This window comes from Heterodontus francisci, chromosome 11, assembly GCF_036365525.1.
Source record: "Heterodontus francisci isolate sHetFra1 chromosome 11, sHetFra1.hap1, whole genome shotgun sequence".
Taxonomy (NCBI): domain Eukaryota; kingdom Metazoa; phylum Chordata; class Chondrichthyes; order Heterodontiformes; family Heterodontidae; genus Heterodontus; species Heterodontus francisci.
The window spans coordinates 91,420,714-91,446,475 of record NC_090381.1 but is presented as its reverse complement, the minus strand read 5'-3'; the positions used below and the strand labels follow the sequence as shown (position 1 = coordinate 91,446,475).

The window sequence follows — 25,762 nt, the reverse complement described above, 5'->3', positions numbered from 1 at the left end:
GGAGCCTCCTCCTCCTGTTGGTTAATTGTCACCACCATTCACGACTGGATGTGACAGGGCTGCAGAGCTTTGACCTGATCTATTGGTTGTGGGATTGCTTAGCTCTGTCTAGCGCATGCTGCTTCTGTTGTTTAGTATCTATGTAGTCAGTCCTGTGTTGTTGCTTCACCAAATTGGTACCTCATATTTAGGTATGTCTGTTGCTGCTCCTGGCATGCTTTCCTGCGCTCCTTATTGAACCAATGATTGATGGTAATGCTAGAATGAGGGATGTGCAAGGCTATGAGGTTAGATTGCGGTGGAATTCAATTCTGCTGCTGCTGATGGCCCACAGCACCTCATGGATGCCCAGTTTTGAGTTGCCAAATCTCTTCTGAAACAATTCCATTTACCACACTAGTAGTGCCACACAACACGATGTGCAAATGTGGGACTTTATCTCCATAAGAACTGTGTGGTTGTCACTTTCACCAATACTGTCATGGGTAGATGCATCTGCGACAAGTAGATCCAGGTTCACTAGATTGGTTCCTGGGATGAGAGGGTTTTCCTATAAAGAAATGCTGAGTAATTGGGCTGATACTCTATGAAATTTAGAAGAATGAGAGGTGCTCTCATTGAAACATACACGATTCTGAAGGGGCTTGACAGGGTAAACACTGAGAGATTGTTTCCCCATGGCTGGGGAATCTATAAACACAGGAGCACAGCCTCAGAATAAGGGATCCATCATTTAGGACTGAGATGAGGAGAAATCTCTTCACTCAGAGGGTTGTGAATCTCTGGTATTGTCTACCCCAAAAGTTTGTGGATGTCCTGTCATTGAGTATATTGAAAACTGAGATCAATAGATTTTTGATCTCTCAGGGAGTCAAGGGATATGGGGATCTGGCAGCAAAGTGGAGTTAAGGCAGAAGATCAGCCATGATCATATCAAAAGGCAGAGTAGGCTTGAGGGATGAATGGTTTACTCCTGCTCCTATTTCTTAAGTTCTTATCAGTGACGATGAGGTCAAGTAGGATTTCCCCTCATGTTAGTTCTCTCACCACCTGCTGCAAGTCCAGTCTGAAAGATATGTCCTTCAAGATTCGGCCAACTCAGTCAGTAGTGGTACTACTTGGTGATCGGCATTGAGGTTCCCCACTCAGAGAATATTCTGTGCCTTTGCTACCCTCATTGCTTCTTCCAAGTGGAGTTCAACATGGGGGAGTACTGATTCATCAGCTGAGGGAGGGCAGTAGGTTGTCATCAGCAGGAGGTTTTCTTATCCATGTTTGACATGATGTCATGAGACTTCATGGGGTCCAGAGCCAATGTTGAGGATTGCCCCCCAACTGTATAACACTGTGCCACCACCTCTGTTTGGTCTGTCCTGTCGGTGGGACAGGACATTATCAGGGATGGTGATCAAGGAGTCTGGGCCAGAACCTGTATAAATACAAGTTGTTGTTACTGTTACAGTCTATTGCCCATAGACTTGTAATCAGTCTTGCTGCTCTTTTATGCTATCTTCCTAATGCATATACAGATTTCTTGTGGCATGATGGCAAAAACTGAACACACTATTCCCAAATCAGTGGTATTACATAATATTTACAGCACAGCAAATGGGCATTCAACCCAACAGGTCCATGTCTATCTTTATGCTCCACATGAGCCTCCTGCCACCTTTCTCCATCTAACCACATCTACATAACCTTCTGTTCCTTTCTCCCTCATGTATTTATCTACATTTCCTTAAATGCATCTATGCAAGTGGACTCAACTACTCTTTATGATAGTGAGGTCCACATGCTAAGCACTGTCTGAGTAAAGAAGTTTCTCCTGAACTCGCCCTTGGATTTATTAGTGACTATTTTATATTTATGGCCACTAATTCTGGGCTGGAATTTTGTGGGCCCTTTGGAGACAAGCTGAGAGGTGAGAAGAGTGATAAAATGGCATAGGAAGGCGTCGGGGTGGGGAGGGGTGGTGGTGCCTGATGTCTTCCTGTCACCATGTCATTTTGCCAGCGGCAGGAAAGTTGGCAGATAGGCCGCCCACCTGGAGACCAATTGAGCCACTTAAGTGGTCAATTACGGTACACATCACACCTCCAGTGGCATTTTTGGGCACTCCATGGCCCACAGAGAGGTCTCCTGGTGGCGGTATCCGCCCTCATTGCAACGGTGCCGCCGTTGTTCCACAACCCTCCTCCCCTGATCACTGGGGCCTGCTTGCCTAGCTCCAGCGTCCCCCAGCCCCACCTACCTTTCTTCGAGAGTCCCAGCCTTTGAGGCACCCTCTCCTTGTAGCTGCAGCCTCAGCAATGGCCTCCACCAGCAGTGGGCGCAGGCCACTGTCCTTAATTGGATGGTGGCCCCAGCAGCTGCCTTTTAATTGGCTGCAGCGGCAATATACTTCCCCAGGTCGCCTCCCGTTTATGGCTCCAGCAGCAGGGCCTCTGCCGCCTCCACAAAATTCCCCAGCAAGTGGAAACATCTTCTCTACACCAATCCTATCTAACTCTTTCATAATCTTAAAGACCTCTATCAGGCTACCCCTCAGTCTTCACTTTTCTGGGGGAAGAACCCCAGACCGTTCAATCTTTCCTGTTAAGTATCACCTCTCAGTTCTGGTATCATCCTAGTAAATCTTTTTTATATCATCGCCAGTTCCTCTCTATCCTTTTTAATAATAAGGAGACCAAAACTTTTGCAGACACCTTCATTTTATTTGCTTTAGTAATTACTGCACCACATTGTCAGAGTTTGACTGATGCATACAAGTCAATAAAGCCCCAATTTCAATCCATGGTTTACAATGAGTTAGCTAATCTCAGCCAGGACAATAATTAGACTGGAACAGTGAGCTTCAGTGCATCTTGAGGAAAAATAAAAATCAACAAGGATTCCCAATGTCAAACATACATAGTGACTACTGCTGATAAATGCTGATGCAGACTGAGGATGTTAGATGAGGGTGGTGCTGAGTTTGGTTAATGGCCCACTGACACAGCCTAGTTTGATACATGAAGAAGGTGTCTTGGATGACGCACCAGTGGACTATAGCTATAAGCTGTACTCTGGTGCCATCAGGAGAAGAGTCCAAAATCCAAACAAATAGCAGGTGAAGTAAAAAAAGAATTTAAGAAGTATTTCTTCAAACTGACTTTTTCAGCAGATAATGATTGAAAAACATCATCTGGAAGCCCAAGAGATGCATGACATAATACACATTTTTTTTCTCTATGTTTCCAGCTGATCCCCAGTGCTTGGACTTTTTTTGGTCACTTTATAAATGTTGATATCATCCTCTTCATTTCTGTGAACTAGTTGGCAATTAAAATACTCAGGTAAAATGTTTTCATAGAAATTGTTGATCTGAAAGTCCTCCCACATTTTGGAAGAGAGGTAAATGATAGTTCTTTCACTGCTGAGATGTAGTAGAGTCTTTAATAGTAAGGGGTAGGTCTTTTTAAAATAGACAATTTCTCCACCCAGGATGAAGTCATAGTCACAAGGAAACCGAACATGATCATGACCCCAGGATAGGGCACGAATATTTACGCGATCTCTACAGGATGTGGGGATGCTGGCAGTAACATTATGTTCTATTTGTTTTAAAACATTTGGTTGGTCTGTAATTGTCACATTTCCTCCTGAAAAAAAAAAATAATAATTATGTATCGCAATTTAGGATTTGACCAAACACAACAATCAAAACCTGAAGCATGGTCATGGAAAGCAGAAAAAAAAATCATCGAAAGAACATATTGAATGTACAGGTAAATACCATCTCCGGCATATGCTGATCCATGCACTTCACTACTAAATCATTGAGCCTGTTGCATCTAGTTACTAACCCACACATCGGGCTGGATTTTATGGGCCCCCCTGAGGTGGGTCAAAGGCAGGGGCAGAGGGCCCATCGCTGCCCCATCACCAAGCGATTTTGCCAGGGATGGGATAGGCCGATGACAGCCTTCCCACCCAGAGGCCAATTAAGGCTCTTAACAGCCACTTAAGGCCTCTTCCCGCCACCACTGGGATCTAACCAGTGATGGGGGGTGCCTCTGTCACACAGGGTGGGCACCTTGTAATATGAGGTGCCCTCTCTGCCTTCTTGGGGGAGGGTCCCTCTTTCATGGGTAATCTCTGGCCCACAGAGGTCCCCTGCCAGCAAGAACTACAACTCCATGGCTCCCCCTCCCCCGGTACTTCATGCCCACCCTCCGAGTTCCCCCCCATCGGGTCCTTCTGAACTGGCCCTGACAACCCTGCCTCACTTCCCTGAGGTCAGGGGTTCCAGCGCTGGGCCTGGATCCAAGGCCTCTGCATTAACAGCAGTAACCACCATTCCGTGAATGGCCAGCAGCTCTTGGAGGTGGGATCCTGTCTTTAAAAGGATGGAGATCCCGGCGCCATGCATTTAGGCTTCAAAACACCGGAGGATCGCTCTGGGGGTAGGGAGGGTGGGGGGGTGGGGAGCTCAAAAAGGCGGAGGCAGAGCTCCCTCCACTTTTTTGGCCTGCCACCGGGAGCCCTGCCTCCTCCACAAAATCCAGCCTGATCTTATCACAGGCATGTACTGACCTACAGATTGCTGGCTGACATCCGTCCACAAAGCCCTTCACAGATGCATTGCAGGGGACTGCCTAGACAGACATCACTTGGGTATGTCCACTGCATAAAGACTGGTCTATGTGGGTATTTACTGACAGGTTAACTTTCCAAGACAAACATTTAATTTGAAAAAAAAACTAATATGGGAGAAACCGTAAGGTCAAGCCTCAGTCTGTAATGGTACTTATTTATACATTTCCCATCTCATCCAAGGGGGTTACTATAGTATCAGGTGGAAATTCCTTTCATTTAAGGGTAAAATGGGTCAATACAACAGTTCTGGTCTGTGGGCACTTCACAAGATATCGGGTGATTTTGCTGTGGTACTGATCTCTACCTCACAAGGCCTTCAGTAAAAATAGAAATTGCTACCATTGGCAACGAAGATCCATTTTATCTTATTCCACAGATTTTTCTGAATATTTCTCCTTCTGGTCTTAACTGCCATTAGAGCAGATACAATGATCTTGGACCTGTGAGATGCTTCAGCATTGTTTTACCCAATCATTCATTCTAATCAAGCCAACAGAATGATCAGCATCCAGTGTGCACAATAGATGGACATAAATATGTCCCAATAAGGTGGCTACTGTATAATGCAACATTTTCTATGCATAGTACATATAAAATTATGACAAATGTTATAGTGATATGGAAACTACTGATCAAATATCCCCACCACTTTTAATTCTAGGACACTTAATGGACAACTGAAGAACTTTGTGCCGAATTTTCAGACCCCAATGGCTGATGCAAAAAGTCTGAAAACAATATCATGGTCTGCAGCATATGTTATAATTAGGATACACTATAGTGTTTACAAAGGTATTGGTAATACTGACTGGTAAAGCATTAAGAAAGAGGAAAGAAAGAACTTGTATCTATATAGCATTTTAGTACATCCTCAGGACATCCCAAAATGCTGCATAATCCATGAAACATAGGCACTGTTGTTAGAAGAGATAGGTAAAAGGGAAAAAGAGGAGGGGTAGCCTTGATGGGATAAAGACAGTAGAGAGAAAAGATCTTAGCTCAGAAAATCAGCAAGTAGAATCAGTTTTGGTGGAGCAAAGAAGCAACAAGGGACAGAAAACATTGGTGAGAGTTGCTTATAGGCCCTCTAACAGTAGCTGTAGTGTGTAGCAGAGTATAAATCAGGAAATTATTGGCATATGTAACAAGAGTATCACAGTAATCATTGGGGAATTTAATCTTCATATAGACTGGGCTAACAAAATTTGCAGTAATATTGTGGAGGATGAGTTCATGGAATGTATACAAGATAGTTTTCTAAACCAGTATATTGAGGAACCAATGAGGAAACAGGCTATTTTGGATTAAGTATTGTGCAGTGAGAAAGGGTTAATTAATAACCTTGTAGTAAAGGGCTCTTCTAAGGAAGAGTGATCATACTATAATAGAATTTTATATTGAGTTTAAAAGTGATTTATTTAAGTGCAAAACTAGGGTCTTAAATCTAAACAAAAAAACTATGTAGCTTGAGGGGTGAGTTGGCTAAGGTAGATTGGGAAACTATATTAAAAGATATGACAGTAGACAAGCAATGACTAGCATTTAAAGAACTAATACATAATTTGCAACAAATATACATTCCTTTAAGACACAAAAACCTCACAGAAACAAATGACTCAACTGTGGCCAAGGTGGGGAACTAAACATAGTATTAGATCAAAGTAAGAGGCTTATAATGTTGCCAAAAAGAGTAGTAAGCCTGAAGATTTGGAGAATTTTAGAACTCAGCAAAGGAAGACCAAGAAATTGATAAGGAACGAGAAAACAGAATATGATAGTAGACTAGTAAGAGACATAAAAACAAATAGTAAATGTTTCTATAAATATGTAAATAGAAAGAGATCAATGAAAATAAATGTGGGCCATTAGAGGCAGAGACAGGTGAAATTATAATGGGGAATAAGGAAATGGCAGAGGTATTAAACAAATACTTTGTTTCTTTCTTCAGAGCAGAAGGTACAAAAAATTCAGTAAATAATGGGGAACCAAGGATCTAACGATAATAAGGAATTTAAAGAAATCAGTATAAGTAAAGAAATAATATTGGAGAAATTAATGGTACTAAATGGCGACAAATCCCCTGGATCTGATGACCTACATGATAGGATTTTCAAAGAGGTAGCTGCAGAGATAGTGGATGGATTGGTTTTGATCTTCCAGAATTCCTTAGATTCCAGAACAATTCCCAAGGAATAGAAAGCAGCAAACATAACCCCATTATTTAAGAAAGGTTGAAGAGAGAAAACAGGGAACTATGGGCCAGTTAGCCTAACATCAGTAGGAGGCAAAATGCTAGAATCTATTATTAAGAACATGATAACAGGGCTCGGCCATTCATAATATGATTAAGCAGAGTCAACATGGATTTATGAAAGGGAAATCATGTTTGACAAATGTAAGTTTTTGATGATGTAAGTAAAGGATGGATAAGGATGGATTTTCAAAAAGCCTTCAATAAGATGCCACATAAGAGGTTATTACATAAATTAAGACTCATGGGATTAGGGTAATATATTAGCATGGACTGAGGATTGTTTAATGGACAGAAAATAGAGAGTAGGAATACACGGGTCATTTTCAGGTTGGCAAGCTGTAACTAGCAGGGTATTGCAAGGATCAGTACTTGGGCCTCAGCTATTTACAATCTATATTATTGACTTAGCTGAGGGGACTGAGTGTAAGAAATCCAAGTTTGCTGACGATATAAAGTTAGGTGGGAAAATAAGCAGTGAGGAGGACGCAAAGAGGCTGCAGAGGGATATAGACAGGTTGGGTGAGTGGGCAAGAATGTGGCAGATGGAATGCTATGTGATTAAGTGTAAAGTTATCCACTTTGGTAGGAAAAATAAAAAAGCACAATTTTTTTGAATGGTGAGAAATGGAGAAATGTTTGCATTCAGAGGGAACTGGTGTCCTTGTACATGAAACACTGAGTTAACATGTAGCTGCAGCAAGCAATTAGGAAGGCAAATGGTATGTTAGCTTTTATAACAAACTGATTAGTGTATAAGAGTAAAGGAGTCTTACTACAATTGTACAGGGTCTTGGTGAGGCCACACCTGAAGTACTGTCTGCAGTTTTGATCTCCTTACCTAAGGAAGGACATAGTTACCCTAGAGGAAGTGCACTAGAGTGTTTCCTGGGATGAGGTGATTGTCCAATGAGGAGAGATTGAGTAGTCTAGGTCTAAATGCCCTCGTGTTTAGGAGAATGAGAGGTGATTTAATTGAAACATGTAAAATTCTTAAGGGGCTCGACAGGGTAGATGATGAGAAAATGTTTCCCCTGGCTGGGGAATCTAGAACATGGGATAACAGTCTCAGAATAAGGGGTCAGCCATTTAGGACTGAGATGTGGAAAAATTTCTTCATTCAAAGGGTTGTGAATGTTTGGAATTCTCAACCCCAGACAGCTGTGGATGCTCAGTCATTGAGTATATTCAAGACAGGTCAATAGATTTTTGGGTACTAACGGAATCAATCGATATGGGAATAGTGCAGGAAGGTGGAGTTCAGGTAGAAGATCAACCATGATCTTACGGAATAGCGGAGCAGCTTTGAAGGATCAAATGGCCAAATCCAACTCCTATTTCTTATGTTCTTGTGTTATGAAGTTAAATGTAGCAGCTAATTTGCACAACAGAAAAGTCCCACAAACAGAAGGTGTTGGTTGAAGGGAGAATGTTGACCGGGACACTAGGAGAATTCCCAATTGTTCCTTGGATGTGTTAAAGGATCTTATATTATTAATATTGCACAAACCTTTCATTTATTCTATATTTGTAGAGTTTCGGGCCCCGATTTTAAATGTGGGTCACTTTGAGATGAGTAAGCAGCTGTGTGAGTTCAAAATGCAACTACTGTTCCAGAAATGGAACCCAGCTCTCTAAATCCCCGGATCTCATTTAAATTCGCCGGACAATTTCCCACCCATTCTAGGTGACGTCGATGGGAGAAACCATGGAAAATCACACAGTCTGGCGGTCATCCACTGATGGCAGGCAAGTGATGGAATTGGCTGCCTGGCCAGTCCAAAGGGTTCCTGGGATCAGTGGGGCATGTTTGCCACTGTCAAGGCCTAAGCTTTCCTTTTGGAGCCTGGAGGACCACTCCACTTCATCCTGGCCCCATGAGGAAAGTAATAAAAATGTTTTAAAATGACCTTTTTGTGCCACTTCTGGCCCCAACCCTCTTGACCACTGGGTTGGCCTGGCAGGAAGCTCTCAGCCTCTTCTCGTTAAGACCATCTAGTAAGAATTGTAGTCTGGTCCCAATGATGTAGTAATTTGGCTGATTGTAATTTCCCATTCAACTGGTTTCCACTGAGCAGATAGGGTTAAAATCAGTGTCTAATTACACTGTCAACTTTTCATTGGATTGAAAAGTAATTGGCATCATTTAACAGAGATTCAAAACTCTCAAATTTCCTCTGAAATTCGTTCTGTTTTGGAATGGATACAGGTTGCAAAACAAGTAAAAGGGTATTGCTTCAAAATTGCTGTTAAAAAGCTGCAGCAAAAAATTGTCAGTCCTGTTTAAGACCCGCCAGGAGCCTCATCTGCCATGCATGACTAGGGTCAAGAAGGCATGGCTAATCCCAGTTACACATTTCCCCTAACTTCCACCCCAAATCTACCCCAAATAATTACTGCCGCTATGTAAGATTCCGATACTACATTCAAGAGGCTGTTTTGAGCACCATTACTGAAGGTTGGTGTTACTTTGTCTTTATATCAAACTGGTAAGTGCTAATGCTTCAGTCAGGACTTTTGCTGTTACTTTTACTCAGCTCTGCTCAAAATACTGCTTTGCATTATGGATTTGGATTTAGAAAAGGGAATCTCACTATCCTTATGCTATGGAGAGGTGAAGGATGAGGGCATGAAAGAAGCTAGACCGGAAGCAATTAGATTAAGACATCAGAGAAGACATCTCTTCATCTCTTCCCTACACATACATACTCACTTACTAGGCTCTACTCAGCAAAAGGGTCTTACTTAGACTTTCCTAACAATCGCTATCTCAGAAGACTGTGCTTCCACTGAAGTAAGTCAGCTGCCAGCTGAAGATCTGAAGCTCACTTCCACCAGGAGAGCAGCAATATTTGTAGCAGTCAAAGTCACCACCACTTTGAATTTCTTTGAAACTGGATCGTTCCAGGCAACATCAGGTGATCTTTTCCACAATAATCAGGCACCTGCTCACTATTGCATCTAGCAGGTTACTGGTGCTACATTCAGTTGAGTTACAAAAATACGAACATACGAATTAGGAGCAGGAGTCGGTCACTCGGCCCTTCGAGCCTGCTCCGCCATTCAATAAGTTCATGGCTGAACTGATTACTCCACATTTCCACCTACCCCCAATAACCTTTCACCCCCTTGCTTATCAAGAATCTATCTACCTCTGCCTTAAAAATATTCAAAGACTCTGCTTCCACCGCCTTTTGAGAAAGAGAATTGCAAAACCTCACAACCCTCTGAGAGAAAAGATTTCTCCTCATCTCTGTCTTAAATGGGTGACCCCTTATTTTTAAACAGTGACAAATAGTTCTAGATCCTCCCACAAGGGGAAACATCCTTTCCACATCCACCCAGTCAAGACCCCTCAGGATCTTATATGTTTAAATCAAGTCACCTCTTACTCTTCTAAATTCCAGCAGATACAAACCGAGCCTGTCCAATCTTTCCTTGTAAGACAGCCCACCCCGTCCAGGTATTAGTCTAGTAAACCTTTTCTGCACTGCTTCCAATGCATTCCTTAAATAAGGAGACCAGTACTGTACACAGTACTCCAGATGTGGAGTCACCAATGCCCTGTATAGCTGAAGCATAACCTCCCTACTTTTGTATTCAATTCCCCTCATGATAAATGATAACATTCTATTCGCTTTCCTAATTACGTACTGTACTTGCATTTTGCGATTCATGCACTAAGACACCCAGATTCCTCTGCATCTCATAGCTCTGCAATCTCTCACCATTTAGATAATATGTTTCTTTTTAATTCTTCCTGCTAAAGTGGACAATTTCACACTGTCCCAGATTATACTCCATTTGCCAGATCTTTGCCCACTCACTTAACCTATCTATAGCCCTTTGTAGCCCCCTTATGTCCTCTTCATAAGTTACTTTCCTACCTATCTTTGTGTCATCAGCAAATTTAGCGACCATAGCTTCGGACCCTTCATCTAAGTCATTTATATAAATTGTAAAAGGTTGAGGCCCTAGCACAGATCCCTGTGGCACATCACCTGTGACATCTTGCCAACCAGAAAATGACCCATTTATGCCTACTCTGTTTCCTGTTAGCTAGCTAATCTTCTATCCATGCCAATATGTTACCCCCTATACCATGAGCTTTTATTTTCTGCAATAACCTTTGATGTGGCACTTGACCAAATGCCTTCCGGAAATCTAAGTATAATACATCCACTGGTTCCCCTTTATCCACAGCACATGTAACTCCCTCAAAGAACTCCAATAAATTGGTTAAACATGATTTACCTTTCACAAAACCATGCTGACGCTGCCTGATTACCTTGAATTTTTCTAAATGCCCTGCTATAACATCTTTAATAATAGCTTCTAATATTTTCCCTAAAACAGATGTTAAGCTAACTGGCTTGTAGTTTCCTGCTTTCTGTCTCCCTTTTTGAATAAAGGAGTTACTTTTGCTATTTTCCAATCTAACGGCATCGTCATTGAATCTAGGGAATTTTGGAAAATTAAAATGCATCAACTATCTCATTTGCCACTTCTTTTAACACCCTAGGATGAAGTCCATCAGGACCTGTGGACTTGTCAACCCACAGCTCCAACAATTTGTTCAGTACCACTTCCTTGGTGATTGTAATTTTCTTGAGTTCCTCCATCCCTTCCATTTCCTAACTTACAGCTAATACTGGGATGTTACTTGTATCCTCAATAGTGAAGACCAATGCAAAATATCTGTTCAACTCATCTGCTATTTCCTTATTATCCATTATTAATTTCCCAGACTCACTTTCTATAGGACCAACGCTCACTTTGTTAATTCTTTTTAAATATCAATAGAAACTCTTATTATCTGTCTTTATATTTCTAGCTAGCTTTCTCTCGTACTCTAATTTTAGCTTCCTTATCAATCTTTTGGTCATTCTCTGCTGTTTTTTATATTCTGTCCAATCTTCTGACCTGCCTCCCATCTTTGCGCAATTATCGGCTTTTTCTTTAAGTTTGATACTATCTTTAACTGTTTTAGTTAACCATGGATGGAGGGTCCCACTCTTGGAATTTTTCTTTCTCATTGAAAAGTATCTATTCTGTGTATTGTGAAATATTCCCTCAAATGTCTGCCACTGCATCTCTATTGACCTATCTCTTAACCTGATTTGCCAGTTTACTTTAGCTAGTTCTGCTTTCATGCCTCATAATTGCCTTTATTTAGATTTAAAATACTAGTCTTGGACCTACTTTTCTCTCCCTCAAACCGAATGTAAAATTCAATCATATTATGATTGCTACTACCTAGAGGCACCTTAACTATGAGATCATTAATTAATCCTATCCTGTTGCACAATACCAAGTCTAGTATAGCCTGCTCTCTGGTTGGCTCCAGATCATGCTGTTTCAAGAACGTATCTCGAAAACATTCTATGTACTCCTCATCTAGGCTACCTCTGCCCATCTGATTTTTCCAGTCTATATGTAGGTTAAAATCCCCCATAATTATCACTGTAAGCTGCCATTATTTCTTCCTTTATACCCTGTCCTAAGTGTGGTTAATGTTAGCTGGCCTGTACATCACTCCCACAAGTGACTTCTTGCCTTTAGGATTTCTCATGTCTACCCAAACTGCTTCTACATCCTGGTCTCCTAAACTTAGGTCATCCCTCTCTATTGCGCTAATACCATCATTAATTAACAGAGCTACCCCTCCACCTTTTCCTAGCTTCCTGTCTTTCCTAAATGCCATGTATCCTTCAATATTCAGGTCCCAATCTATGTCGTCCTGCAGCCATGTCTCTGTAACAGCTATCAGATTGTACTTATTTATTTCTATTTGTGCTCTCAATTCATCTGTTTTGTTTCGAATGCTACATGCATTCAGATAGAGCCTTTAGTTATGTCCTTTTATTACTTTTGTACCCTCTCGCCTTATCTGTTGATTCACTCTTAGATTTGTACGCACTGTCCCTTCCTGTCACAGTCTGTTTATAATTTCCTACATTCTACCTTTCTCTCTTCCCTTGTCTCTACTCCTTGATTTACCACATCTTCCCAAATTTGATCCCTTGCCCCCACTATTCAGTTTAAAAGCCTCGCTACTTCCCTAGTTATGCGGCTCGCTAGAACACCGGCCCCAGCACGATTCAGATGTAGACTGTCCCAATGGTACAGCCACCACTTTCCCCAGTGGTGCCAGTGGCCCACGAACCAGAACCCACTTCTACCATACCAGTCTTTGAGCCATGCATTAATTTCTCTAATCTTATTTTCCCTATGCCAATTTGCACATGGCTCAGAAATAATCCAGAGATTATTATCTTTGAGGTCCTTATATTTTTTCCAATGAAACCAGACTAAGAAAGAAAGTGAGCTTTCCAGTTCCTCCCTCTCGAGAATTCCCAGGTCCTCAGTGCTTTACCCAGTGGCACAGCTTTTGATTCACTAGCTGCTTCCCCTCCAGTTGGTGTTTCTGGGCTGGTACTTGTATAAGTAACATACCCCACAACAGAGTTGGTGATGAAGTGGCAGGACTTCTGCATCTGGATATGTTGTGGTCATCATCTGAGTAGCTAGCCTTTTCCTTTAGGGCACAATCAATGATGTGAAACATACAGCATGTTTGACTCTGCACATAATGATATTTCCCCTTGAGGGAATAGTTGCTGACTATAAGGGTATTGGATTACTTTGAAAAAGCAGATGATGCCATGACTATGTATGCTGAAGAACTTTGCCACACCTATACTGACCTTTTGTTGCCACCTCGCCTCCAACTTTGCCATCTCCCACAGCCGTTCCTGCCTATCTGCCTATGATGTCTAAGGCCTCCTCTTCCTGGGAACTTAGAGTTTTGAGCAAAGACATTCCTCCCCTGGAAGCATCATATGATGATTATAGGTCAGCTTGACAAATGTTAAAGGCTTATGAGTGCGATGGAAACTTGCCCAAATGAACACATGCATGCTGCAATGATGAGAGGAGCAGATACACTGTCCCTTTAAATTAGATCACCAGAAGCACTTGTGAGTTACTTGTTAGCTCAGATTGTGCTTTATTGGGAATGAAAACTAGGCAAGGTGTAAAATGGATTGCTATTTCTTACCCAACGATAAAAGTTAAAACTACCCTCCTTTGTTCAAAAAAGACTTAATTACCAGTTATTAAAACATAGGGGAACATATATATGTCTGTTTGTTATTTTAAACAAAAATACTTGCTGCAGTCTAAGAATGGTCTCCTATATATATATTAAAATATAGAAAATATCTTGCATTGAAAGCATTCACCCTTACCCCTACTTTTTCCTTTAATTCACTGCATGGCAAGTGATTGGTAACATTAAGGATACAATACAGCGAACTAATATAAACTATAAGAAGTTTAACAGAACAAATATGTGCTATGGACCAAATGATTGAGTGATGCCCAAGGCTTGAAAACATCCAAATATTCATTGTCCACATTCAACGCTCACCATTGCCCTTTCTCATTCACATTTGCAAAGTTCTGCTTCTGAAGCCTCTTAGTTTAATGTGAACTTTTTTAACTTACCTAGTAGGACTGCTAAGATTCCTACTATTCCAGTGCCTGAACCCAGTTCAATCACCTTCATGTCAGTAAAGATTATCCTCTGTTTTTCAAAATACCGACAAAGAGCAATACCCTGAAAAATAAATCCATGTTAGAATTTCAAAGCTGGCGTAAAACATTGCAGAGCCAACATATGTGACAGAGAGGTAAGACATGGCTTCAGCACCTCCCTACAGGCAGGAAGAATTGCTCGGAGTAGTAGTTATTAGGACTCTCTCATATCTCCTATTAGCCGGTTCAGAGCAGCGAGCAGATTGCCTGTCCATTATCTCAACCTCTATTGGTCCATCTTCCACAGAGGAAAGATAAATGGAATAAATAGGCCATAGGTAGCTCAGTCCTCTGCAGCACGACCCCCTCCCCCAACCCATTGGTAATTCTTTATAATTAATCAAATTATTTGTTAGTGTTGGAATCTTGAATATCTTGTCTTGTTCATTGGTCCTTTTATATTTTCTACTTGTCTGGAGCCATGGGCAATGCCAGCAGAAAATCCTGGTTGTGGGCAGGTTGCAGACAGTTTTCTCCACACTTGTGCATCAGTTACCATGATTGCAATACAATCAGCCCTAAGATGTAAATGAGCAAACTCCATTGCAGTAGGTGCTCCATCATGTTAAAGAGGCACTTCATTTTAAACCAGCTCTCTATTGCAAAAGGATACGCATAGCTATACTTTGCATTTACAATGCATTGCTATATGGAAACCATTCAAGTTTTCTTTCCCTCTTTCGATTCTTGCTTCCTCACCCACCATTGTCAACCTCACCTGTTGCTACTGAACAACCATCGCTTGGAGAATGACAAAGAGGCTGGAGTTAGTGTGCTCTTTGGTGTACCCTCCCTCCCTGTGTGGAAGTATCTTCTCTCCAATTGGTGCTTTTTGGACATAAATCTGGCCACAGGATTACATTTAGTATTGTCAGCAAATCACATCAGAATCTTTATTAAATCCATAATTCTAAACCTTGGAAGTCAATGTCCAAAAAGCAGGAGTGCAACATTAGGTTTAACGAGTGAAAATGAAATCAAGATTATGACAGTAATGATCTTCTGTTACTTAAGGTCACCAACATGCTTTCAAAATATGATGGTGCAATGCTTAATGAAACTGCTTATGGTCTTAAGTGGAAAAACATCACCAGTAAAAAATAAACCTTCAGTTAGTACGGGCAAGCTGTTCAGGTTGGACGACCTTTAATCTTTTCTGTATTGCCCAGTTGGCCCAGAATAACTCAACCACCAACTTTTCCTCCCAACCAATGGGGAAATGCCTCGTGGCTGCTTCATAACCAGTACCTAGTGTCTCTTTCTTTTCCTCGTTTCCTCTCTATTTTTCCCATCCCCTGGATGAGTTACAGACCAGCAGCCCTCTAGTACCTCACTTAGATAGAGATTTTATTTTGGTGAGTCTAGATGGTATATGCTGGCAGGCTATTTGAGTTAATGGAGCATCATATTACAAGCCTAATTCTGTCCTTACATGATGTCACATAAAATCAGATTATGGGATAATGCAATGGAAGTGTTTAAAATTCTGGAAGGACAGGATAAGGTAGATAGAAGCAGACTGTTTCCAGTAGTTGAGTAGTCCAGAGTGTTGTGAGGCTGTGGAATTCACTTACAGGGTTATGGTTGAGACAGAAATTGTCAGCATTCAAGATTAGATTGGATAGGTGGATGAAGGAAAACTGGTTGAAGAGATATGGGAACAGGGTGGGTGTAAATGTGAAATAAAAACAAGAAATGCTGGAAATACTCAGCAGGTCTAGCAGCATCTGTGGAGAGAAAAGCAGAGTTAATGTTTCAGGTCAGTGACCCTTCATCAGAATTGGCAAATATTAGAAATGTAAAAGGTTATAAGCAAGTAAAGCGGGAGTGGGGCAAGAGATAACAAAGGAGAAGGTGTAGATAGGACAAGGTCACAGAATAGCTGACCAGAAGGTCGTGGAGCAAAGGCAAACAATATGTTAATGGTGTGTTGAAAGACAAAGCATTGGATGGAATATTATATTATTTGAGATTCCATTGCCTCGATCGATCCAGTGGACCCCTGCAGTATTCCCTCACATTTCGTGGTGGTCTGCTGTTCTCTGCACAATGTAGCACTGCAGAGGGGGGGAGGCCTTGCATGAAAAGGACATGATTGATCGCCAGTCCTCATCCAACCAGGAGGATGTGGAGGAGGCTAATGAGCAGGCAGCACAGGATATTGATTCCTGTGTACCGGAGGCCAGGGCCATTGAGAGATGCTCAAAGGAGGCAAGAGCAAATTTCATACATAGCAGGTTCGTTCCATCATCTTGGCTTTTCTAGGTGAACTCAAAGAGTCACTTCGCTATATTCTGCCAGTTGCCTTCTCTCTATCTTGATTCCGTGCCTAGCGCCCAGCTTCACCATCTGCTCTAGCACATCTGAGATACTTACCAAAGGCAGCTAAGCCTACATTGGCAGCCCATTGAAGAAGCAAGGGTGAAGGCAGCATCTCCCAATTCAGGCATAAAAGAATGAGCATTTTACAACAATGAATGTTGACTATTTATAACAGCAATTGCAGAAAACAATATAAAGGCCCAATTAATACACCCGTGAATCCCCAAGTGTGTCTAGGAGCTTCTTTATACATTTTCATGTGCTTGTACGGGGTGTGACCCCTGCAATTGCAGCTGAGATCGAGGTTGGCTGCTGATCAGGCTGCCCATTGGCCTGGAATGACTTCATTCTCTGGATGTGTGAGGCCTGGAGGGCCCTGACTGGCTGAGGAGTTGTTGCACAGGTGCAGGAGCCTCCTGAGTCATTGCAGTTACTGGAGCTGGGTTCACTGGCGGAGGGGCTGAGGAGTCGCTGGCCACACTCAGTGTGCCCTGAGGGAAGCCCCCAGCTGTGGAGATCAGCCTCTCCTCTTCCTTTTCAAGGCTTACTTGAAACTCCCTGCTGACCAGAGAAGGACAAGGACTTGGAAAAGACTCCAGATGCCTCGTTCTTCTCTCGCCTTGCCACTTCTGCATAATCTCATGGCCAAGGCGATGGTGTGCAGGTTTGCGCACATCTGTGGGTTCTGGCTCTCCATGAGGGTCACCAACCTGTCAATGGAGGAACCTCTGAGATATGGTAGCACTCATGGCATAAATGGACTCTTCCATCATCTGCTCATGGCCACACATGGCCTCTGGCAGCTCTGCCAGATACTGCCTTACCTTTCCCTGAAACTCCAGCATGCCCTGTGCTGTTGACACCGGAGGCTCATCATCAGCCTGGGGCTCAGCATGGGCCTGGCCACCCACAGTCCTCCAACTGTCAGTGGCTTCGGCTGTCACAGCCTCTGTCAGCTGCTCGGGCATGTGTGTGGTGCTCTCACAAGCTTGGGACCCTGAATCGAAGTCCAAGCCCAAACCCAATGAGGTGAAAGTATCTGTGCTGGTGGAAGGTGCAGGAGAATGAGGTGACGGTGCATCCTCTGACTGCTCCTTCTCCTCCTCAGAGGTTGATGGCAGGCCCCCTGTCGCAGTGGCTGTGCTTGCCTCTGGAGTTCGACGACCTACATGGCAGAACACAAACATTTGTGGGCTTGGTTGTTCTGATGTCCTCATGCCAACCTTGCATGATGTGGATCTCCAGAGGTGTGGTGGAAGTCACGTGAACACAATCCTCCACTCTCGTGTGCGGACACTCCAGTCTGACTGTCTGTGATTGAATGGCCGCCGTGGGCCCCCGCTAGTTCCAGAGCCTCTTCCTCAGCTGACATTAGAGGACGACGATCAGGGATCCCTCCACCAGTCCTCGAGGCCTCCCTGTTGTTATGGGCCCATTTGCCTCGCAGGTGGAAAGAGGGACATAGTACGACATCATGGGAAGAGCAACAGAACAGTTATACTAGTGGCAGCTGCTCGTCCCTGAAGGGGTTTCCTACATGGCTCCTCCCCATGTCCGCTCTCGGTGCATGTAATGGAGCCTGAGTTGTGAAAGAAGGCAGCCTGTCGCTGAGAAGCAGCCAGGATGTGGTGATGCCTAACCCCCTTTCTACCACCTCTGTGGTCACTCCCTCCCATGTAGCATCTACTTCCAATGTAGCCACATGCAATCCCCAAAGAGGAAATAGGTATGGTGGACTCACTGTGGTGGAGCGAAGGAGGTCATTGACCTTCTTGTGACACCGGACCCAGTTTTGCGGGGTGATCCCACGGCTGCTGACCCCCTCTGCATTCACCATCCAGGCTTGTTTGGTCAGGCAGGAGGATCTCTTCTTGCCATCCCTGGAGAAGAGGACTTCCCGCCTTTCCCTGGCAGCCTGGAGGAGAATCCCCAGGGAGGCATCGCTAAACAGTGGGGCCACCCTGTGTCTTGCCTCCAACATGTTCCCAGTTCACTCCCGCTCCATCCTGACGGTCGGCAGTCCTGGTGCAGGGGGGTCCAGGAAATGCAGTTCCAGCAAACATAGAACAGAGCAAGTTTACGGCACAGATGGAGGCCACAGTCCATCGAGTCTGCGCCAGCTAAAAAATGAGCTACCCAGCCTAATCCCACTTTCCGACATTTGGTCCATAGCCCTGAAGGTTAAGGCACTTCAGGTGCACATCCAGGCACCTTTTAAATGAGATGAAAGATGAAGTTTTCTGCCTCTACCACCCTTTCAGGCAGTGAGTTCCAGACCCCACCACCCTCTAGGTGAAAAAGTATTTCCTCATCTCCCCTCTAATCCTTCTATAATCACTTTAAATCTGTTTCCCCTGAGTCACTGACCCCACTGCTAAGGTAAATAGGCCCTTCCCATCCAGTCTATCCAGTCCCCTCACATTTTTGTATTTCTCAATCAAATCTCCCCTCAGCCTCCTCTGTTCCAAGGAGAACAACCCAGCCTATCCAATCTTTCCCCAAAGCTGCAATTCTCCAGTCCTGACAACATTCTTGTAAATCTCCTCTGTACCCTGTCTAGTGCAAACAGCTACAACAGTGGTGCCAAGGGGGTCCAGGAGTTCAAAATACCATCAGAGGGGTCCAGCAGCACTCCAGGATCACTGCCTCATTGAAAGGCAGCAATACAAGCAGGGCTGACAGCGCTTTAAAAATGCCACCAGCACCTATGTTGGAGTCATCTGATGCAGTAATCAACGCCTCGGAGCCTGCCCCAGTTGTGCAATTGGACAGGCCACGAGCCTCCAATATGTTCCTGCTTCTGGGACCTTTTTTATTCTTTCATGGGATGGGCATGTCATTGGAAGGCCAGCATTTGCTGCCCATCCCTAACTGCCCTTGAACTGAGTGGCTTGCTAAGCCATTTCAGAGGGCAGTTAAGAGTCAACCATGGGTCTGGAGTCACATGTAAGCCAGACTAGGTAAGCATGGCAGATTTCCTTCTCTAAAGGATATTAGTAAACCGGATGGGTTTTTATGACAATCAACGATAGTTTCATGGCACTGTTACTGAAACTATTCAACTGCATATTTCAATTTCAATTCCACCAGCTGCTGTGGTGGGATTTGAACCCATGTTCCCAGGGTATTAGCCCAGGCCTCTGGATTACCAGTTCAGTGACATTACCACTACACCACCATCTCCCCCTACCAGGATCAGTGACGGGCTCACATAATTTAGCCCAATTGGGTGCTCCCAAATTCCTCTGAAACTGAGAAGTATCACTGCCAGTGTGTGGGCTGTCTGCAGGTTTCAGAGGAAATCTCAGCAACCCTGAACAATATAACCAAAGCTAAGACCGCATAACTCAATGAGCTTCAGTCAGCCAGATCTGTACTAAAACATGGGCATAAAACAAGCCCAAAATAAAAAGAACTGTCTCTAACCCACATTGTACCACTCCATGACGCAGTGTTTTTGAATATCTGGTGTGCAATGATTTTGAATCATTTTTCAAAGTGCAGCATTGTTTGCAAAAACATGGCAATCTAGATTGCAAGCCACTGTAATATAGTTCCTTGAAGCACACAGTGAACTAAGTTAAATTTTTATATATACAAGTGAAAGCACCAACAATACATGAATCATGCAATCTTTGCAATTAATACATCCCTATCAGGTCACGATACTTACAGCGTCCCACACAAAACCAGAAGTCCCAAGCTGGGAATCTGAGCTCTGACTGATCCATAAATTTTGTCCACAAAACTCATAGTTTCTCTCCAAAACATAGCTAGTCCCGGAGTCATCGCAACTCTTATTATGCTCGGTTTCCATTTTCCTGGTTGATCTTCAGTTAGGTTTCCTTGATCTCCAGTGGATTCCTGCTGATCTTTGAACAGATTCCTTCCCGAAGTTAGATGTGGATCTTAATCAATTTTAGCTTCTTGTTCCTTTGTTAAGACAGACGTGTTTTTTTTGGAATGTCTGCAGAATATTTCAGTATAGACCTTCAACACAAAGCATAGTTATCTAACTTTAAGACTAATTAAATAGATTAAGAAAACACACACTAATTTAAAGTTGCACTGAATAATTCTCACTGCTCTTAAGAAACATCAGTAGTAAGTAGAATTTGGCAACAACAGTACATTTGTCTAAGAAAACCTGTTATAGAAAGAAACTGCAAGAAACTGCGGAGGAAGATCGACTGACCCAACATGCTTATTTCCCTGTAACCTATTACATTCTTCCCTTTAAAATACTCCTCAAATTCACTTTTAAATTATGCTGTAATTTCTCCCTAAATGGACATTGTTGTAAACCGTTTGGGTACCAATTTTCCTGCCCCAGCCCTGGCATTACACAGCAACAGTGCAGTCAAAACGACTGATCTTTAAACTGTTGCAATTTTTTATCCACATTACTTTTTCCTCTAAAATTAGTAAACATAGGAGCCCATAAATACATGGAAACAAAGGAATGTAAAAGGCTGAAAGAAACTGTCCATTTTACTAGTCTCCAAGTTCATAAAATGCTATGTGCTACTTGATTTCTTATCACATTCAGTTGCTTGCTCTATCAAATGCTATCGCTTCCTCGTGAATTTAAAGACAATATTCAGTCATTCCCAATTCCACTATTACAGAATGAAATATAACAATTCACTAACTTACAGCAAAGAGTCACTATTCCAAACAGTGAATTGCTTCAAAGACCACTCTGAAAAACCTATGAGCAGACAGCAAGATTTGCAGGCCTTTTTACTTCCTTCTCACACCAACGTCAGGAAGTTTCCCTATCTAAAGTATTTATGTAGCCTTGAGAGAAAAAAAGCTACAAATTACTTTCAACAACCCCAGCTGCAGAATAAAAATGAATTCTTTCCTTACTTTAGCATTGTCCAACAGGACAATTAAGCAATTTATATTTTTTCTTTAGCAAGGATTTCCTCCAATAATAACCAAGCCCCCAAAAACTGTCTTTACTTTAGTCCTTGATTGATGCAGGGGCTTTCACTGACTGTTCCGTTTTGTAATGGCACTGTGCATTTCATAATTGACTCAATCTCCTTGCTACAACTGATTCCATGACAGTTGCAGTGCAATGTGTTGCGAAATCCCAATGCAAAATATTTTTCTCAAGCGACACTGCATCAGCTGGAACAGGACTGGCATTTGGAAAGCTAGGATCAGTCAAACCTTGATTCTCAGCTCCTTTCCCAACTGAGGCAGAAATTGTAATTTCTGGCCCGACCTAAGCCATCCTGGAGGATGCCTAATAACTATTTAAGCTTCAGTTTCAAGTAAAATCTGTGTAATTACTGCAAAAGATCGTGGAATTTTAAACTTAAGTTGCATTCAGTGCAACTCGGCTTTCTGCATTCTTTTGCGCTAGTTTTAAAAACATAGCACTAGAAGTAGGTCCAGCCCACAAACTAGTCACATCCCCAGGGTGAATTAATCACCATTGGAAGTTTCCACTAATTGCACTCGTTTGTAGGCCTTCAAAGAGGCTCTAAAAATTAAGCTGGATCTTTTAGCCATAAGGACACTAAAAGGCAACTCTGTATGTGTTTCTTTTAATTTACTAAGGAATTGACTGCTATACTCCAATTTAACTAGATAATACTTAGTATATTTTTTAAAAGTCATTTTCAGCAGTTAAAAAGTAGGTTATTCAAAGATGGTGGATTGACACTGAGATTAAAAATGCTTATATTTTGTGATAAACCCATTTTCAATTGCATTAATCAAACTTTACCAAGTTACCACTCTTAAGTATATCAAGGAACATTTTTAAAGCAAAATTGTTTGGAAAAAAATTACATTACTACATTACAACAGTGACTACACTTCATAAGTACTTTATTGGCTGTAAAGTGCTTTGAGAGATACGGTTTTTGTGAAAAGTGCTATGTAATTGCAAGCCTTTCTATCTTTCTCCTTCTTTACATTTTAAAACACTGCCTGATTGCGCTGGTTCTTGGCACATTTTGTGATCGGCGATATGCAGGTGAGTTTGAGCAGAAATTTGTGAGCACAATTTGCACTGGAATCATGAATTGTGCCCAAAGCAAAAACTCCACCCATGTTTTATGGTATGTTGTTTTCTGTCAAAATCTTACTAATATTTTTATGATAGAGGGAACAAGAGGCATGTGTGTGTGCATAAAACCAAGGTTATGTGATGCAGAGATGACCGACCTATAGACAACATTTCTTAACTAGGTGTCAGCTGTGGCTCAGTTGCAAGCACTCTTGCCTCTGAGTCAGAAGGTTATGGGTTTATGTTCATCTTCCAGGACTTGAGCACAAAGATCAAGGCTGAGACTCCAGTGCAGTACTGAGAGAGTGCTGCACTGTTGGAGGTACTGTCTTTTGGATGAGATGTTAAACCAAGGCCCCATCTGTCCTTTCAGGTGATTGTAAAAGATCCTGTGGCACTATTTCGAAGAAGGGCAGAGGAGTTATCCCTACTGTCCTGGCCAATGTTTATTCCTTAATCAACATCACAAAAACAGATTATCTAGTCATTATCACATTGCTTTGTGTGGGATTTTTCTGTGTTCAAATTGGCTGTCACATTTCCTACATTATAACAGTGACTACCCTTCAAAAAGAATTTCGTTGGTTGTATAGTGCGTTGAGACATCCAGTGGGCTTGAAAGGTGCAATATTAAATGCAAGTCTTTCTTTGGCCCAATCACACCAAATACATGCTTCCTGAGTTCCTCACAAGAAATAATTCCTACTTTTGGTCAGTACTAACATGAGCTATATGAATGTATTTGTCTTTATTTCAATAAATAAATGTGCAGGCTTGCAGTTTCCAAGGGAGTGGGGGATGTGTCGCCACCACCCGCCACCACCCCCCCCCCAACTACCCCACCCCCACCACCACCAACAAGCCCCCACCCCCACCCCCGCCCTGCCAGCAGGGTAAGACATCAGCCCTGTAACAGAAATCAGACAATATTGATTTGCAGCTAGTGTGTATAATAAATGCATCTTTCACATAACTATTTTCCAACTGATGTTTCAACATTTTTTATTTGTATTTCTGCAAGTTGAGCCTGTTAACTAGAAATTATTTATGCATTTGTGCTGATGTGAAAGCAACAAACAAGCAAGTATTGTTGAAGTAAATCTGCTTCTGTGTCCCTTTGTATCTGGCCATACTTCTGGTCTCAGGATCTTTTGCACACTGAAGACTGGCTGCACAGCCTCCACCAGAAGGTCACGTCAAGCTGGTGGTGGAGGAAATGAATATTTAAGGTGGTGGAGAGGGTGCCGATCAAGCTGGCTGCTTTGTCCTGGATGGTGTTGAGCTTCCTGAATGTTGTTGGAACTGCACCCATCCAGGCAGGTGGAGAGTATTCCATCACACTCCTGACTTGTGCCTTGTAGATGGTGGACAGGTACTGGAGAGTCAGGAGGTGGGTTTCTCACTGCAGAATTCCCAGCTTCTGACCTTCTCTTGTAGCCACAGCATTTATGTAGCTGCTCCAGTTCAGTTTCTGATCAATGGTAACCGTCAGGATGTTGATAGTGGGGATTCAGTGATGATAATGCCGTTGAATGTCAAAGGGAGATGGTTAGGTTCTCTCGTGTTGGAGTTGGTCATTGCCTTGCACTTGTGTGGCATGAACATTACTTGACACTTAGCAGCCCAAGTCTAAATATTGTCCAGGTCTTGCTGCATATAGACACAGACTGCTTCAGTATCTGAGGAGTTGCAAATAGTACTGAACATCGCACAATCTTCAGCAAACATCTCTGCTTCAGACCTTCTGATGGAGGGAAGGTCATTGATGAAGCAGCTGAAGATGGATGGGCCTAGGACACGACCCTGAGTAAGTCCTGCAGTGATGTCCTGGGGCTGAGATGATTGACCTCCAACAACCACAACCATCTTCTTTCATGCTAGGTATGACTCCAACCAGGAGTTTCCCCCAATTCCCATTGACTTCAATTTAGCTAGGACTCATTGATGCTATATTTAGTCAAATCCTGCCTTGCTATCCAGACAATCACTCTCGCCTCACCTCTGGAGTCCAGTTCTTTTGTTCATGTTTGAACCAAGGCTGCAATGAGGTCAGGTGGCGGAACACAAACTGAGCATCAGTGAGCAGGTTGTTGCTGTTTAAGTGCCGCTTGATAGCGACACCTTCCATCACTTTGCTGATGATCAAGAGTAGACTGATGGGGCGGTAACTGGTCGGATTGGATTTGTCCTGCTCTTTGTGAACAGGACATACCTGGGCAAATTTCCACATTGTCGGGTAGATGCCAGTGTTGTAGCTGTACTGGAACAGCTTGGCTATGAACGCACAAGTCTTCTGTACTACAGCCGGGATGTTATCAGGACCCATACCCTTTGCAGTATCCAATGCCTTCACCCGTTTCTTGATATCACCGAATGAAACCACCGGACCACCGGGCATCGACCTCGGCACCGGAAACGACAACGGCAAACCCAGCCCTGTCAACCCTGCAAAGTCCTCCTTACTAACATCTGGGGGCTTGTGCCAAAGTTGGGAGAGCTGTCCCACAGACTAGTCAAGCAACAGCCTGACATAGTCATACTCACGAAATCATACCTTACAGACAATGTCCCTGACACTGCCATCACCATCCCCGGGTATGTCCTGTCCCACCGGCAGGACAGACCCAGAAGAGGTGGTGGCACAGTGGTATACAGTAGGGAAGTAGTTGCCCTGGGAGTCCTCAACATCGAGTCCGGACCCCATGAAGTCTCATGGCATCAGGTCAAACATGGGCAAGGTAACCTCCTACTGATTACCACCTACCGCCCTCCCTCAGCTGATGACTCAGTACTCCTCCATGTTGAACATCACTTGGAGGAAGCACTGAGGGTGGCAAGGGCACAAAATGTACTCTGGGTGGGGGACTTCAATGTCCATCACCAAGAGTGGCTCTGTAGCACCACTACTGACCGAGCTGGCCGAA

General features: G+C 43.0%; 1 protein-coding gene across 1 annotated transcript; it reads right to left on the bottom strand.

Annotated features, from left to right (window-relative positions):
• Nucleotides 1-3,228: 3,228 nt before the first annotated feature.
• LOC137375057 (EEF1A lysine methyltransferase 3-like) lies at nucleotides 3,229-20,627 on the bottom strand. Its single transcript, XM_068041684.1, has 3 exons — nucleotides 20,484-20,627; nucleotides 14,399-14,510; nucleotides 3,229-3,641 (listed from the first exon to the last, which is right to left on the bottom strand). Exons 1-3 carry the CDS (start codon nucleotides 20,625-20,627, stop codon nucleotides 3,229-3,231), a joined length of 669 nt encoding a protein of 222 aa, XP_067897785.1.
• Between the last annotated feature and the right edge of the window lie 5,135 nt (nucleotides 20,628-25,762).